This window comes from Cydia amplana, chromosome Z (genome assembly GCF_948474715.1).
Source record: "Cydia amplana chromosome Z, ilCydAmpl1.1, whole genome shotgun sequence".
NCBI lineage: Eukaryota > Metazoa > Arthropoda > Insecta > Lepidoptera > Tortricidae > Cydia > Cydia amplana.
The window spans coordinates 34,330,058-34,347,469 of record NC_086096.1 but is presented as its reverse complement, the minus strand read 5'-3'; the positions used below and the strand labels follow the sequence as shown (position 1 = coordinate 34,347,469).

Genomic DNA, 17,412 nt, shown 5'->3' with positions numbered 1-17,412 from the left:
TCCTCAGAGCGCCAAACCATGCATGCTTTTTAAAGAAATTCAAGTCCTGTTGAAAATTTTACGAGATAAAATAAATCCTACTTTTATTCTTCTATGAAAGGTTATAATTCCACTGGGCCACGATGTAATGGCTTACCACATTCCGGTATCGAAACTGAATGAGGTGTATATATATTAAAAAATCGTAGTAAATGGAAATCGAAAGTAAAATAAGTCATGTCCATCGTGAACGAAAACGTGTGGTCTAAAGTTTAGTACCCTAACGTGTTGCGTAGCTCTGCCAAAGCCAAGTTTTCCAATTATTGTTATACACATTTCCCAAACTATCTAATTTAGCAAAAACTGAATGTAATATATTTTGTAACATGATTATCATATTATTTAAATGGAACATTAGGTATTCACAATATTGTGTAAGCGTAAGGGTCATAACGAGGTCCGCAGTTTATTAAATGGTTCTGGAATTTCAGACTTTGTATATGCAATAAATAAAGATTATATTTTAGTGATGGTTTTATTGCTTAGCCTAAGGTTTGGGGTCTTGGTTGAGCTCGTAGATCTGTATGTAGGCTTCGGTGAGCGTGATCATCTGCGGCAGGATGCTCGTCACGTGGAGGTCTTGCATTTCGTACCTAAAACGAGGAGTACGTTAAAATAGTGAGCCGTAAATACTTCCCAAGAACATTATGATAATCTTGATCTGATGTTTCATCATCACTTTAACCTTTTCGACGCCGTGTCAAACACAAAAGCTGTCACGCTGACGCCACGTCACCGAAGTGTCAAAACTGAAATTGAACTTTATGCATATGCACGTAGGTCTATGTTGCTCTGTGGTCTGTGACCGATTAATCAGTCTGGCGTTGAACCTACGGTGCGGATATATCGGTCATTGGCGTCCAAATGGTTAAGGATACCCATCTCTTCACAATTTTTACAAATACCGCCGCGTACATCTAATAATTAGGGCCACAATCATGGTGCAAAGTGATGCGTGTCGCAACATTCTCATTTCATTTGGACCGGCTGGCCTAGTGGGTAGTGACCTTGCCTGTGAAGCCGATGGTCCTGGGTTCGAAGACCAGTAAGGTCATTTATTTGTGTGATGACTCATAAATATTTGTTCCCGAGTCATTGTGTTTTCTATGTATATAAGTATGTATATCGTCGCCTAGCACCCATAGTACAAGCTTTTCTTAGTTTGGGCATAGAGAAATATAATAAGACAAGAGTGCTCACTCCATACATCAGTTAGACTATTAATTTCAGTGTCTACATCTAGCATCGAGTAGCGGAACTATCAGTACTGCTACTTGACAATAGATGTAGCACCGACCGGAAAGTCTTATCTCAACAGCATAAGACGCTAATAGTCTTTTTGGTACTAAAACTGATGTATGGAGTGAGCAATCTATGTATTTTTAGGGTTCCGTACCCAAAGGGTAAAAACGGGACCCTATTACTAAGACTCCGCTGTCCGTCCGTCCGTCCATCCGTCCGTCTGTCACCAGGCTGTATCTCACGAACCGTGATAGCTAGACAGTTGAAATTTTCACAGATGATGTATTTCTGTTGCCGCTATAACAACAAATACTAAAAACAGAATAAAAGAAAGATTTAAGTGGGGCTCCCATACAACAAACGTGATTTTTGACCGAAGTTAAGCAACGTCGGGCGGGGTCAGTACTTGGATGGGTGACCGTTTTTTTGCTTGTTTTGCTCTATTTTTTGTTGATGGTGCGGAACCCTCCGTGCGCGAGTCCGACTCGCTCTTGGCCGGTTTTTTTCTCTATGGTTTGGGTAAGATGTCCCCTAATATTTATATTGCCCTAGCTGGAGTGGATTTTGGGCCGTCGATGGATAATAGTGGCTAGTTGTAGTGACGTACCACTGCTGCGTGGGTTTGTGCAGCACGTGCGCGCGGTATGTGCCCTTGTCGGGCGCGCCGTCGTGCACGATGTTGCCGACCAGCTCGTACGTCGTCCGGCCGTTGTGCTTCGCTTTGATCTCCGGCGTGAGGATATCACCGAAGTCTACGTTCCTGTGGCAAATACACATTTTGCACTTATTAGGGTTCCGTAGCCAAATGGCAAAAAACGGAACCCTTATAGATTCGTCATGTCTGTCTGTCTGTCCGTCCGTATGTCACAGCCACTTTTCTCCGAAACTATAAGAACTATACTGTTGAAACTTGGTAAGTAGATGTATTCTGTGAACCGCATTAAGATTTTCACACAAAAATTTTATATATTAGGTACTCGTCGCGGGACAGTTGTTTGTATTAAATATAATTCTAAGTTCTATTTGGTTTTAAATAAGTTTTTTGGTATAAAAACGGACTACCACTTGTTTTTCAGGCGCCTTATAGGCAAGCATAGTAATGAAGGATATAAAATGTTGGCCGTTAGCAGGCCGGTATCCCTCAAACCGCGACTTGAGTCAGAAAATTTAAAACTGTTATTACTATAAAATCTGTTTTTTTAACTATGAAGTACAACTCCATACATTCTCTATGTAAGAAACAAAATATTCCATACTATTTCCTATGAACTACTTCACAGTTAAAAAAACAGACTATAGTAGACTAGCATAATACAAAATGAATGCATATTCGTCGTCGAGAAGAATGTCCTCAAAGTAGACCCAATATGCGTTGGGACGACGACATCAAAAGGACTCGGTTACTTAAAGGTTAGCTGGAAGAGATCCCTTAACGGGATAAGTTCGCCTTTGTACACATTTACTGGATGATCTCTGTGTTATGTACTTGTTTTGTGCAATCAAGTGTTTACTACTACTACTACTACGGGGAATAATTGAAGTGGCTCCAGGTTGCACAGAACCGTGACGCGTGGCGTAAAATGAAGGAGAACTACACCCGAAGGGTAGAAAAGGGTTAAAGAGAGAGAGAATGCATACTCACTTGACAGGAAAGTTGACAACCGTGGGGTTCTTTTCGACAAAGAAGGTGTTCTTGGTGAACCGCTTGATGTACAGTATGAGGTACGGCGGTAGTTGCGTGATCTCGAACCGCTTCAGGAAGTTCTCCTTGTACGTCTTGTATTCTTTGGACGTCTGCCCGTTGAATTTGGAGAGGAGTTGGTAGAGGTTCACCTGGTTATAAATAAATTAGTAAAATCGACGAATCCGACTATCGGATATTTTATGATTTCGTTCCCAGGCCGGTCGACCCGATAGTCGGGATCGTGGTACTACAGCTTTATATGACGAAATGTTTGGATGGGTGGAAATGAATGTGTTAATGAAGATCTGCACTTAACTTTAGTCTTTTTGAAGTGAGACTCAAAAGGATTTTAGTCCATAATAAACACGACTCCAACATACGTTTTGAAAGGTTTCACATAGGCCATAGGGTCTCCAGAACATTCTCTGTTTACTAAGGGAAATGTTCTCGCTCAGGTAGTTTCACATAATTAAGAGTCTACTAAAAGCGTCGCTACTACAATATTTAGTGTTTCTTAAGTCTTTGCATTTGTTGCAAAAACGATTTATCTCTGAAAAGAACTCTTAATTTATACAGCATTCTCAAATCAGCATTATAAACCCTATTCTACTTATTGACTCGTATTTAGTTTCCAACACTGACCTGCGGAATAATATTCTCTCGAAACTCGTCGGTGAAGAGCGGCGTGGGCGGCAGGTCGCACGTCAGGTACAGGAACGGAGACTCCGTAACCAGTTCCTTGTACTCGTCGCTGGTCAGGTCGACCCGGGCTGCGTCGTCCGCGTCGGGCGGTGGCAGTTTCCTGTCAATTGCACCATTACTGGGGCTATCTTTAACCCTTAACACATTCACTACCAGACAAAAAACGGCGCACTACCCCAGAAACCGGTCGTCTATAGCTGTGTATAAAACAACCCGCCCAGCGGGTTGTCCGGCATCTGAGCAAAGTTCACGAGTGCCCACCAGGCGACTTCTCGGTAGTCAAAGTATTAAATGCATAGTGTTGCCAAATGTCTACAAAGCATTAGACAGCTCACAGATTAAGGGTTAAACAAATTCTATTTGTTCCTGTATATTATTTCAATAGTAAAACTAATAAATTTCCCGAATTATTACATAAATTTACACAGTATTTTAATTTATAAAAATTACATTTGTTTACAGACGAAATGTCGGAAAACTTGGAAAAACCTGGAAGTTGATGATTTTTAGTATGTGATTTTGGGCAGATTTTTCGGGGTTTGTAATTATTTTATATTTACAAACTTTATTATAGGAACATGATAAATAGTGTACCTTTCTGATGGCAGTTTTTCCTATACCCTTTACTAATAGCTATATATTTCCAAAAATATGATATAGCCTATGCAACTTTTAACACTGATTTCGCAGTGAAAATGATGATATACATTTTTTTACTATTTTTCCTAGAAACGGCAAACAATTATGTGATACATATATTAATTTCGGGCAAAAAGAAAAAATCATGCATTTAAGGGTTAACCAATCGGGGATAGAGAGCCAACTTAACCTCTTGTCTAGGATTTTGATCGAATTTTTGGTCATCGTTTAGCATTTATTCGAGTATGTTTTTTTCTGCTTTACACAGCTGGCACAACCGAGATTTGAAGCCACGAGTCTTGACTTATATAACGTTAGGAATGGCCTTAAGTTCTGCGATTGAAGCGTCTTTGGCCTCTTTAGATACCTATAAGTATGTATTTGTCGGAAACTATTAATAGTCATTCAAAAGGCTTTATTCTTTTTTTTTTCAATTTATTTGGGACAAAAAACAGTAACACACAGGATTTACACATAGAAATAGAGTACAAAGGATAATAAAGTGTGAGACCAACAACATCGTCCACAGATTACTAGATTACCTACTGATAAATTTAAAATATATAAATATATAACAATTATTAAAGCGTTCTTCATCAATTCTCATCTACTCAAAGGTTAACTGGAAGAAATCCCTTAAAGGTATAAGTTCGCCTTTGTACTGCCTATCCTGCGCCATTCATTTGTGTTTTGTACAACAAAGAGTTTTTACATAGGTACATACATACATAAAGACAAAGATGACAGATGACGTACAGAGTGTCCTTGGTCTACTTGCCTCGTGTATATCCTCATGTGGCCGAGGAAGGACTTGTAGATGATGGAGCTGTCCGCCTTCTTGGTGCCGTTGAGCGCCATGTGCAGGGAGTTGAGGAACCAGGACAGGAAGTCTACAGGATCACCTAAAAAATATCACCAACGGTTTCTTAAATGTCAACAAATGCAGGTTTGGTGATATTAAATTAGTGAATAAGATTGTGATTTCCAATATTTGCAATATGATATCGCTAAATAAACCGTTTTAAATAGTGGCCATACGGTAAGCTAGTCAAATTGGGGTATTTGGTGCAACAATAGCAGATCGAATCAGTCGCAACGCGGCATATTAACACGTCTACAGCATTTCGCAAGGCGCATAATTTATAAATTACACACTTCATAAAATTGCTAAATAAAATAATTCATTCAGCATTAATAACACGACGTTTAATAATATTCAACACATTACAATTAATAAAAATGTACATTCTAGAGCGATTAATGCTTATTTTCGTATAATCTTTCAATTGGAATCGAATATGTATAAGGCTTGTTTACATAGCTGATGCCTACACATTACTCACTTAAGAAGTCTTACCTTAAAAAATATGCGTTAAATTATTTATTCCTTCGCCTGGCCTATATTAATATATTTAATTAATGAAATCGATCCTAATTAGGACTACTACTACTCAGAGCATCAGTTAATACCCTCCTTTTTTTGCCTTTGGATTTACACAGATACTTGGAGACGTTATTTATTTATTTATTTAGAAATTTAATTCAGGCAACAAGGCCCATATTACAAATACCTTACAGACTAACATACATATGTATTTTATAAACTTAAAATTAAACACTAGTTATTTAGTCGATAAAACGGCGTGGCTCCGTTGCATCGGCTGCTCCTGTGTCGGATTCGGCAGTTTGCCCCGGAACCTCCGAAACACGACACCCTTCGGCCAGAAGTCAGCGCACTCGATGGTCCCCTGCAGCGGACAGGGCAGGGCCTGCGTTATAAGAAGCGCGCACCTGTCGTACGCTCCGGGCCTTAATAATGGCCGACAGGCAGAGTCAGAGTTAACTTCGCACTTATTCACTTCGCAGGTATTTATATTATTATATAAGTAATAATAGTAATTAATTTCAAATATTAAACTACAAAATTTGAAATCATTGGTAGGGTTATTAATTAACTATAGGTACGTAATAAGATAATTAAACACTCAAACAAAATTGGAGCATCCTGTGCCCAGGCGAGTGCAGTCCGGTCCGGCCAGAGCGGCCGGTCGACAGAATAATAGGATAAGGAAAAATGTTATTTATTTAGCGCTCAGTGCAGTGGTGTCGGTTGTTGTAATTTAAATGATAGATTAAGTTGAGCATGTTATGAATGTAAGTAGTTTCTTAAGTTAAAAGATATTCTATTGTTGTATAAAATCTACCGCGGATGGAGTATCGAGACAAACCTTACTGGTTTACCGATACTTTTGTAATTAAGTTTAGATATTGTGTTGTAATTACCTGAATAAATAATAATAATAATAATTTTTTTTTACAATAGTCCCAATGCCTGCTGAGACCGGTTAATGGGTGTCTATTGTTGCACCTGTAAACGGGTCCCAGCAGGCGTTCTACATGACATTAAAGCTCTCCAAAGGGCCTCTACGTGTTGGATCTATATCCCCACGCAAGCCTATCAAAAGACCGGGATTTATAGACCCGTGATCCCAAAAAAGGAGATACAAACATAATAATAATAATAATAAATGGCTACAAATAAACGTACTCACTCTGCTTAATGAACTGGAACCGCTTCTTTGACCACAGCACAACAGCCTGCAGCATCTCGTGCGGCGACACGTGCGCTTTGAACGCGCGCGGGTTCCACAGCTTGCGTATCAGTTCGCCGAACCGTTGCACGAGCAGGAAGAGCGAGTCGCCTGGCGGCCGCTTCACGTTCGCGTAGTTTGCTTCTCGGAGGAAGTAGTTACGCAGCGGCCGGACTTGGGAGAGGCACTGGAAATAAGTATTTGTATAAAAGAATGTACTCTTCGCTTTCGTTTATTATTAAGACAATAACAATAATTATACATATACATACATATAATCACGCCTATTTCCCGGAGGGGTAGGCAGAGACCACGGATTTCCACTTGCTACGATCCTGACATACCTCTTTCGCTTCCGTTACTTTCATAACATTCCTCACTCACGCTCACCGGTTTAGGGTGCTCTTGACCTGGCCTTTCTTCAGGATTTCCCCGATCTGATCGGAGTAAGTCCGCCTAGGTCTGCCCCTTCCAACTCCCTCTTCTAATAATTAGCCCAAACAAGGGTAGGATACAGCGTTTTAATGAGTTCTGTTGAACATTTTACGGTCTTCATCTTCACTTCACCTTCAAATGATACTTTCCGAGTGCAAATACAAAATTAAGACACCATAAAAGAGTTTTTGGCTATTGGGTGTTAAGTCCAGGCGGATCCAATCCCAGTCCTAATTTAAGAGCCTCAGTTACCTCCGAGAGTGCGACTTAAACCTTAGCTAATCATTTGTTGCATTATCTATGAAAAGGGACCCTATTGTCGATGGCGCTTACGCCACACAGCGTCGCGCGGCATTGTATTTATATCGGAGCATCGTTAATAATGGCGTAAGCGCCATCGACAATAAGGTCCCTTTTCATAGATAATTTTTCATGGCACAGCTTTGCTGCGTCATCTGATCGGGCATACATTACCTGTAGGATAACGTTGCAGTAGTCGTTTGCCTTGATGTTGTTGAGCCCCACGATCCCCGGCATGTACATGGTGCCATCGATGGCGCGCGACTGCTTGGTGTTGGAGTCCATCTGCTGTATCTGCTCCGGGGTGAACACCGGGTTCAGCACATACTTGATGTCGTTCAGCGATGAGTCTGCAAATTGTTACACAATTATATAATTTAAAGTAAATTTCATAGTATAGTCTACAGTAAATTTATTGTAAAACACTGTAATTATTTTTCTATAGCTTCTTATAAGTTATTTATTAAAATTATGATTTAAAAGAGACCTTAAAGTGCATTGCATAGCATTAAATTAAAACACCAATTATTGTTATACAGCTTCAAGATTCAAGACAATCTTAAACAAAGGGATTTAGTAAATCCATAGAGAAACTTCACAATTCAGAAACAAATATTGATAAACACACAATTAAGGCATTTTAGCCCTCCAGTTTCACAGGCAGGGTCACCAACAACACCATGCATACTTAAAACAAGCGTACCATGTTTTAAACTTACCAATAACCTCATAGTTGTCCGGCAAGCAGTAGAACTTGAGCGTGTGCAAGTTGAGGAACACATGGTGCCCGTCAGCCACAGAATGGGTGTAAGCATGAGTATTTGTGCCTCTTCCCTGCAAGAATGTCACTTATTTGCACTGGTGGACACAGACATCTCACTGTACAAGAGGGATTATGTTATAGTTGCCATGCTAGCCCAAAATGAATAAGGCATATTACATTTCTTCACAATGATTTCTTTGATAGAAAAGTACCTACTTAATTATTTATGAATTGGATTTTGTGTTTCCTTACAATGCTTTCCTTCACAGAAAAATTAAATGAAATGATAAAGTCCCTAGTTAGTTCCGCATAATTTAATGTGTTTCTTTTTTTCCCTGGCTAAGGTGCCTTCAAAATTATGTGTAAAATGTAAAGCGAAGAGGCTGAAGAGTACACAAAACTGTGACCAAAACCTTATTATATGGTGTTAACTTACAAAACCTAGACACACATTTGTGTTACACCTATCTCTATAATGGTTGATTTTAGATAAAAATTATATATTAAAAGATAGGTTCGATTTCCTGTTTTCTTTACAATGATAAAAGAGTATTTAAAAAAATAGCAAAAAAAAATTGCAAGTCGCTAAAACTGAAGTCCTAATTTGCTATACTCTAACCGGATACATATTATAAGATACTAGGATTCTCTAGAGCTACCAGTGTTCACTAACCTGGAAATATTTCCCGCATATGAGGCAAGCGTACACGTTGATGCGAGTCAACGATACAGAACACAACTTCTCGAAGTCGAAATCCAATACGTGACGGTTTATGGTGTCCAGGTACGGACACTGGATGTGTGGCATCTTCACAGGCGGCGCCGAAGCCTCTGGAATTCATGTAAAGTTAGTGAGCGTCGTAAACAAATAGAAATTTAGGTTATGTGTATTGGGCAACTTACCGGGTTCAGCATCGGAAATTTTCCGCTTTTTTGTTACTTCAGACATTCTTGTTACGACGCGGTTTAATTACAAATAGATTATATTTATTAAAAATAGCAGTGTTATTCGGCAGCAGACCTGACAAACTATAATGACATTTGACATTGACAAACTTAACTGACGTTAGTGACAGCTAACTAGCACAGATAATCAATGCGCGTTTAATCGATTCAATAATCGATAGAAGAATGGTAAGAATGGTAAACCATAGAAGGTAGCATCCTATAGAAGTTGTCTACGCGTGCCTCCGTGAGGGACAAAACATATAAATTCGATCAATCATAGCGTCGCAATGCGAATGCGGTTGAATTTATTTGTTATGGTGGGCAACAAATAGATTCGACCAATCATCCATACTAATTTATGGTGGGGAATAAAAAAAAAAGTAAGACTGTGACAAGGACCAACAATAATAGCGCTTTCGCTGCTACTCCTACTGAAAGATACATATTACATAAGACTATCCCGTTCTGTCAGTTATCCCCACCACTCATGCCCAATCCAGTTTAATACTAGATTCATGTACCTATAAATGTCATATTTGATTGTCTGTGAAAACTTGTCAAACAGTTCAAGGTACCTACAGTATGTAAGTATAAGTTACTCTATGGTATACTTAAGTCACTAGTGCTGCACTCTGGCGGCAAAACATTGCAGTAATACTCTCTATTAATACGCGTTGTCGAAGAGTTCCGTTCTGGTCCTCATCAGCAGTTCCACTTCATCAGATGGCAGTTTTTTTAATACAAATGTTTGGTTTGTTGAAGAAAATACAAAAAACGCTATATGTACCTAATATGCATATAAGAGGAGTCTCCTCTTTTTCTATACCTACTATACTATCAGAACTGGACTTTTACAAAAATTTAGTTATTGGCCAAAAACTAAATAACATACCTACCATAAATTCTTGCTTCCCTTTCGAAACCAGTAGGTAGCCTTACCACGACTGCCTTAGCAGCATTCTTAGCAGTGACAAACTGACGATGCGAGTACCTAAGCTAGGAGCAAGATGCATTAAAAGTAAGTTACGCACATGTTACGCACACGTTAGCAAAGACATAAGTATTATGTCAGTGTCAAACTGGTGGTAGCCGTGCTTATTTTAGTACCTACAAAATTTTACAACCTACCTACGTTACTTTACACCTTATGTAAATTGTAATTAAGCATAATCTCTGTAGACTCCATCTCGCAGTGATCATGTTACGGTTATAATACCTATCGCTCACTTTTATTGTTTCCCAGCAACTATCCATTTATTTTTCTTCCAAATTAGTCGCGGGCCGCAGTACGAAGCTCATACCGACAATTTGTGCCATTAGTTTTGCGGTTTAGGTACCACAAAACAAGAATTACGGCCCATTTCATAAAATAAAATTGATGAAACATAGTAGGAAATATCACAGGCAAAAGTAATGTCTAAAAAACATATAAATGACAGAAGAATGACCAAGAACAATTTTGCAAATCTCGACATTACTCAGAGAGAGTAAAGTGCCTCGCCGGGCGTTCTTTCTCACTCGATGAGAAACTTGGAATTTAATAACAGCAGAGGCAAGTGAATAGTTAAGAGTTGCAATCTCCAGGTAATGTTGCGTTCTTCGTGATTGTTATAGAGTTTTTTTATACTGGCCGCCTTGTATTACGCACCCACCGTAGCCTATGAACGCCTGCAACTCCAGAGATGCTACATGCGCATTGCCGACCCTAGACTCCTATAGAGATGTCATGAAAAGCGAGATTTCAGTTGTACCATGTTATACATATATACATAAGTAGTTCTGGTTATAACATTACATACATTGTATAAGTATGTAATTATTTTATTATTGGCGTGTCATCCACCTAAGTCGCGAACACTTTGGCTGTGGAATGAACTGCTTAACGAATTTTTCTTAAGGGACTAAAGTATTCCAAGTTTCTTTATAAACGGAGTACCTAATACACAAGTTTTTAAAGGATGAGAGACCCCTGGAATTTAATGCGTCCATACTCTCCAATCTCCATAGATTGTGGTAGATAAGCGGCTGTCGTCAGGCGAGATACATGTCCTACCATATAACCAGGGCTATAACCGCGAAAATCGAAGTTCGAAATTGCGGGCATTTTTCTCTGTCACTCTAATTACGCTTTCATTGGAGTAAAAGAGAAAGATCCCCGCAATTTGCGAAAAACGGTTTTCGCGGTAGCCCCTCTGTGTAGATCTATTTTCTCAGTTGTATGTACATAATACGTTTTTTAGACACTTTCAATGTAGAAATTGCATTGCAATAACATCACAATGCGTTTATTTTTGCGCGGGAGTTTAAGTTTTGGAGGATTTTATTTTTAATATAACTACCTAATAATATTTCTTAATGTTTGTGTTGATGTGTCCTTTAAATTTCAGCTTTGCACATAAAATCCCCGCGTAAAGATAAATTAGATATTCACGAAATTCCTTTTTCAACTTTACGTACCGTTTTATTCTTTACGGCGATACAGACGCAACCAAGACCTAATTTTAATTCGCAAAATCATCCCAAAAGACAAGCCCTAATCAAATCTGAAATATAATCAGCCGGTCTCATAATTTCGGTATAAATTGTTGCTCAAAGTTGTGGTGAGTCGATACTATGTTACATAAGCAGTGGATTGGATGGACAGTGTTAGAGTCTTGGTTCGGCTCAGTCGAGTACCGCGCCTCGGAGCGAGCGATCGCGCCTGCTTGAGAGGCCCCGCGACCGCGTAACTCTCGTGGTAACTTGAACGTCGTAACCGTTTCCATTTATTTGAATTTGAATCGGGCGGTTTATTTTTTCATCGTTTAGTCTTTATTTTGTTAATAAATGGGTTATTTTGGCTTTTGTTTTATTTATTTGTTGTTGCACTAGGTTTGTTACTTTATTTATTTATTTCAAAAGTGTACGAACTAAAAATAAGAAAGTGAATAGGCATCTATGAATGGAAAATATAGCTTTAACTGGGTAGTTAAAGTTGACGAAATATAATTTGTACCTATTCGACATACAAGCCGTTCGAGAGATTACGAAAGAACCTATGTAGTCCTATTTTATATAAATCTAGTATACATTATGAATAGAAAAGCGGGATATAATTTAGTTTTCCTTTTTCTTTTCTTTTGTGTCTGAGAAGTACAAAAAGCTCAATTGTCTCAAACCTCGCTATAGAGTTATAATTATGAAGTTGTAGGTAGGTATTCATATTTATTATTTTAATTTTTTAAATGTAACAATAGGTACTTACCTATGTCTTGGGTCAATGTCGAGGTCGTTTGGCTAAAAAAAAATTAAATCCCCAAAAAACTTAGAATCACCTTCTGGTAAGTTAAAGCTACAGCACCAAAACCATTGTTGTTACCTATTTGTATTACGAATGAACCCTTCACAAAAAATCGTTAGGTCCTCAATCTGCCAATCCATTTTAAAGGTAAATGGGAGCATTTCACTTATACAAACAAATAATTATTATAGTATAGGTATATACTATTAACACATTCACCGCTAAGCTTGGGGCGTAACGCTACGTTGCCGATAACATGAGTTTCCCGGTATATAGCGTAAATGCTTTGTAAAGGCAAAACGACGTGTGATTAGCGCTGAATAGGCAAGGAACGGTTGATGAAAATCTTGAAAGTATAATAAATCACGGTTGACGACAAATAACGATTTAACCTTGACATACCGCGTACCGTAAAATGGGGTGAGTAGGGTCAAAACTGAAATTCAAACCTCGATAACATTTTATTTTTACATATGAAAACTGAATGGTGTATATAATAAGTGTTCCGGACGTTTGTATTTTAGTTTTTATTTTATTTTGGGTAGTTCCATTTCAAAACTTTGACGATTAAGAGGAAAACCCACCTCACCCCGTAGTGCCTCGTATTTGGGGTGAGAGGGGTTTTCATACAAAGGTGATTTTGGAAGATTGTTGGATCGATTTTCTTTTATTATGCGTATTACTATAGCTCCATTTTAGATTGGAATAAGTACATTACTTTTGTACCAGTAGCCTTAAAATCCCTTCTCACCTGATCTCAAACCTTCTCTCCCCATTCATAACCCACCTCTCCCTACCTACTCACCCCGTTTTACGGTAGTCGGTACGCACGAAGTAATAATTATATTGACGGTTAAGGTCACAACATGAAGATTAAGTACCTAGTTTCATCTAGAATATATCTAGATAGTGACAGATCTGGAATGACGCTGACATATTCTAGATCTGTAATTTGTATCTAACTTTTCAGAATAATTTTCAAGAAAGAGTTAGACCTAGATAAGTCTGCAACGATTTTAATAGCAAACTCAGTGCAAGTGTTATTTATACGTAATAATTTATAAATATCCCTAATGTCCTCCAAAGTTGTTAATTCGCACATTCCAGCCGTATTCTGATTTTAACAACAGGTTGGTTATGAATAAGATCTGCCAGAGTCACTTTTGACACCAGTTCCATAACTAATCCAGATCTATTTCATAACCTAATATTAAAATCAGAATACGCATGTTCATCTAGCTAAATTGAATCTTATTTTCACTTCACTGATCAGGAGTATTGAGCCTTATTTCAATTTCGCAATAACCATTCAAGCTTGGTTCGTTCTAGTTTCATTTTGCGTTCCTATTTAGTAGAGGCTATTAGTTACTTATTCGGAGAATAAACTACCTACATACGGTACCTACCATAGACGACGTGAATCAACCAATGGCATTGGGTATAATCCACATCTCATTTCCGCTCCGCTGGAATACAACCAATGCTATTACTTGATTCCCGCACATCCTCTCATCTCCGCCTCAGTGCAGCTTAAGATCTACCAATGGTCGGTTACAGTTAGTGCAATTGCATAATCAAATTCTTTTCTCGGATACTGTTTTTCGAAATCGGAACATAAATCAACTCAAGTTGTGGGCGACAGCCGACCCGCTGACCACGACCGTACCTATTATTATTACATAGATGACCCTAAGATATAATTTCAATTCCTTACTTAAGTTGTAATAGCTAAAAATAAAGATCTTGATCAACGTAGGTAGCCTAAGACCCAGGTAGACCATGTATTATGCCTAAGTTGTAATTAGTTAAAACCTAACTGAACCGTTAGTTTAAAATGAGTACTAGAACCTTGTCTCTATCCCAGTCATAATAATAATGAGCCCGATTATGCCTACATTCCATTTATATTTACGTGGTGGTGGATACCACGGCGAAAGCCAGCTTTTTCGCCCTCTAATTGGTCGCCAGTAGAGCGAGAGAGTGTGTGAGCTAGACAGGTATAAAAATGGTAATTTTCTCCAATTATTTTGGAGAAACACTTTGATACTCATTCCTACTTCAGGCTTAGAACTATAGCTAGAAGTACGTATGATTATCATTGTAGAAAAAGGTAACGGTGGTGATCTAGGTAAAATCTAGACTCTCACACCTCTCCTCGAACCGTAGGGCGAGAAAGCGTGCCTAGCATTTGTCATTCTTGGCAGATTTTGGCTCATTAATCTGAACCTTGTAGCTAGACCGTAATCATGCACTTGTTTAAACTATTGCCAGTCTATAGAGCGTAAGTAGACGCATCTAATAACATATAATAGTATAGCTGAACGATTTAGCTCGAAGTAGGAAACCTAGATTCTTACCAAATTGAAAGAGAAAATTCAAGCAAATAAGTCTGAACTTGTGCATTTTTACCGAAATCGCATAAGCCAATCACAGTCGCTAGATCGGACGCGTCCCTTGGTTTGTATGTGTGTGTAAACTATCCTGGTCTCTGTAAGTTACCATGGAGAGAGCCGCGAACTTGCGATTGTCATTGGCTAAAAGTCTACACTCGCAAACGTATAAATACGAGCGGGCCTGTAAAAATCGAGTCAGTTGTGACCAGGACCCAAACCGAACAGTTTAGTTGTTATTCAGGACCCGAACGATTAAAACGCGAATCTAAGTGACCCGATCCTAGGCTAGAACCCAAGCTTAGACCTAAGTTAGTGTTGTCGTGAACCTAAGTTACAGTGATCCTTGTAATTTCCATAAGAACCATTATTATAACAGATACAATCAGATCCCTTTTGATTTTGAACCCTTGAACCTTGAGCTATCGTAGATGTCTCTGTAGGCGACCGTCTCCTACAGTTGTGGTCCTTCGCGAAGCCGGATATAAGTTGTGATCCGTTAAATCGCCGGTTAAAATTATTTCATGAACAGTCAGTAGTGCAGTGTAATTTTATGATCCGTAAATTCAGTGTATTACGAGTAATGTTAAAATGGGCGTGACGATCCGGTCCCCGAGCGGCGACAGACGAGCTGAAATGGAACGCCAGCAGCTAGAACAACAGCGCGAGGCCCAGGCCGCAGCCGCAGCGACACGCGCCGCGGCCGGCGGCGGAGGTGCTCCGCGCTCCGAGCAGACCCGTCCAACCGACGATCGAGAGGACACGCCCCAATCGGTATTGCTAATGCCGAGAACACCGAGGAGGGCACCAGAAAGGTTAGCCCGAGGACAAGAACCTGGCCCGTCGGCCCCGCTCCCTGATCCCGGAGCGGCCTCACTCCCCGGTTCACCAGCGCGCGCGGATGCGATCCTGATCTTGAACCACGAACCCCGCGCAGCGCCGCCGAGTTCTGCTCCAGTGCTAAAAGAACGTCGTCGATCCTCACGAGCATCTGTAGCATCGCGTACGTCTATCGTGGAGCTACGTAGACAGATCGCACAACAAGAATCTCAACGGAAGCTAATTGAGATTTCTCGGCGCGAACTTCAAATTGAACGCGAGCTTTTAGAGCTAGATCATCAAATCGAGCTGAGTCAGCTCGAAATTGAAAAGAAAGAGACTGGATCGAGTTCGTCTAACAAATCGATGGTTAATATCACTATAAATGATTGGCTGGAAGAAAATCATACCAATGCGAACGTGAGTGATAATAACGAAACAAGTCCGGACGCGGACGGCGGGGGGCCCCGCGCGTCTGCTCCGCGCCCACCGCGCCACGCCGTGCCTACGTTCGCGCATGCGCCGCGAGCCGAGGCCGAGCGAGCGCGGCCTGCGCAGCCTGCGCGGCCGCCATTGCAGTCAACCCCGGGTACCCGCCGCGTGCGCACGCCGCCCGCGCGGCCGGTAGAGGTACGCGACCGTACGTGCGAACGCCGACAGTACGAAGTATGTAATAATAAAGTGCAATGTGCCGATTACTGCAGATGTAGTTCACGGGAGCAGTCATCGGGTGCGACGGCAAGTCTAGAACAAGTTATGACACAGCTAGTGGCACTGAACAGCAGACCGACGTCGTCGAAGCAAGTATGGGACTTGCCCATATTTACAGGACTACCCAGTGAGTGGATTACATTTTATACTGCTTATACAGAATCTAGCAGCCGTTATAAATTTACCAATTGGGAGAACCTATCCCGGCTAAGACATTGTCTTAAGGGCGAAGCTAGAGATTGCGTCCTGCATATGTTAGCGTCGTCAGCTGATCCAGAGTTAATATTAAGAGTTTTGAAGAAAAACTTTGGCAGATCCGACCTTTTAATAGATAAAGCGTTGAACGAACTACGTAAATTACCGAACCTAGGGCCCAGTGCGGTGGACCTAAATGACTTTGCCATTAAAGTAGTGAATATTGTGACGACACTTGCAAGTTTAGATCGACGTGCGTACGCAAATAATCCCTTCCTTATACGAGAAATCACGGAACGCCTGTCACCTCACGTGCGATCGCGGTGGTGTGAATATGCAGAAGATAAGCTCGAGGAGGCCGAATCCGAGCTCACGCTTATGGTTAACTTCCTGCTTGACATAAGTGATAAAGAACTACAGTACAGCCATGCGCGCGGAGGCGGCATTCGTCGTGGTGCGCCGGCGCCTTCGCGTGAAGACGCGCGCGGAGGTCGACGACCTCCGGCATCGAATCAGCTGTCAAGTGGTGGAGCGGTCCGCAAGTATAATAACGATAACTCAAATCGTGTGCAAACATATACAACTGACAAAACAGAACCTTGTCTTTGTTGTGGTGCCGTACACCCGGCCACAGAGTGTAGGCGTGTGTTAGGTATGAGTGTCGCGGCTCGATG

General features: G+C 40.3%; 1 protein-coding gene across 1 annotated transcript; it reads right to left on the bottom strand.

Annotated features, from left to right (window-relative positions):
• Nucleotides 1–495: 495 nt before the first annotated feature.
• On the bottom strand, nucleotides 496–9,455 carry LOC134661217 (ubiquitin carboxyl-terminal hydrolase 39). Its single transcript, XM_063517187.1, has 10 exons — nucleotides 9,299–9,455; nucleotides 9,069–9,226; nucleotides 8,352–8,466; nucleotides 7,807–7,982; nucleotides 6,859–7,084; nucleotides 5,085–5,208; nucleotides 3,608–3,767; nucleotides 2,924–3,114; nucleotides 1,889–2,041; nucleotides 496–632 (listed from the first exon to the last, which is right to left on the bottom strand). Exons 1-10 carry the CDS (start codon nucleotides 9,342–9,344, stop codon nucleotides 527–529), a joined length of 1,455 nt encoding a protein of 484 aa, XP_063373257.1. The 5' UTR covers nucleotides 9,345–9,455; the 3' UTR covers nucleotides 496–526.
• Nucleotides 9,456–17,412: the final 7,957 nt, after the last annotated feature.

What these genes read in the sequence shown, in the direction of transcription:
- LOC134661217 (XM_063517187.1), bottom strand. Translation starts at nt 9,344, where the DNA reads ATGTCTGAAGTAACAAAAAAGCGGAAAATTTCCGATGCTGAACCCG. An exon ending in TATGCGGGAAATATTTCCAG is followed by an intron (nt 8,467 to 9,068) that starts GTTAGTGAACAC and finishes ACATTCTTGCAG; the next exon opens with GGAAGAGGCACAAATACTCA. An exon ending in GGACAACTATGAGGTTATTG is followed by an intron (nt 7,983 to 8,351) that starts GTAAGTTTAAAA and finishes AACAATTTGCAG; the next exon opens with ACTCATCGCTGAACGACATC.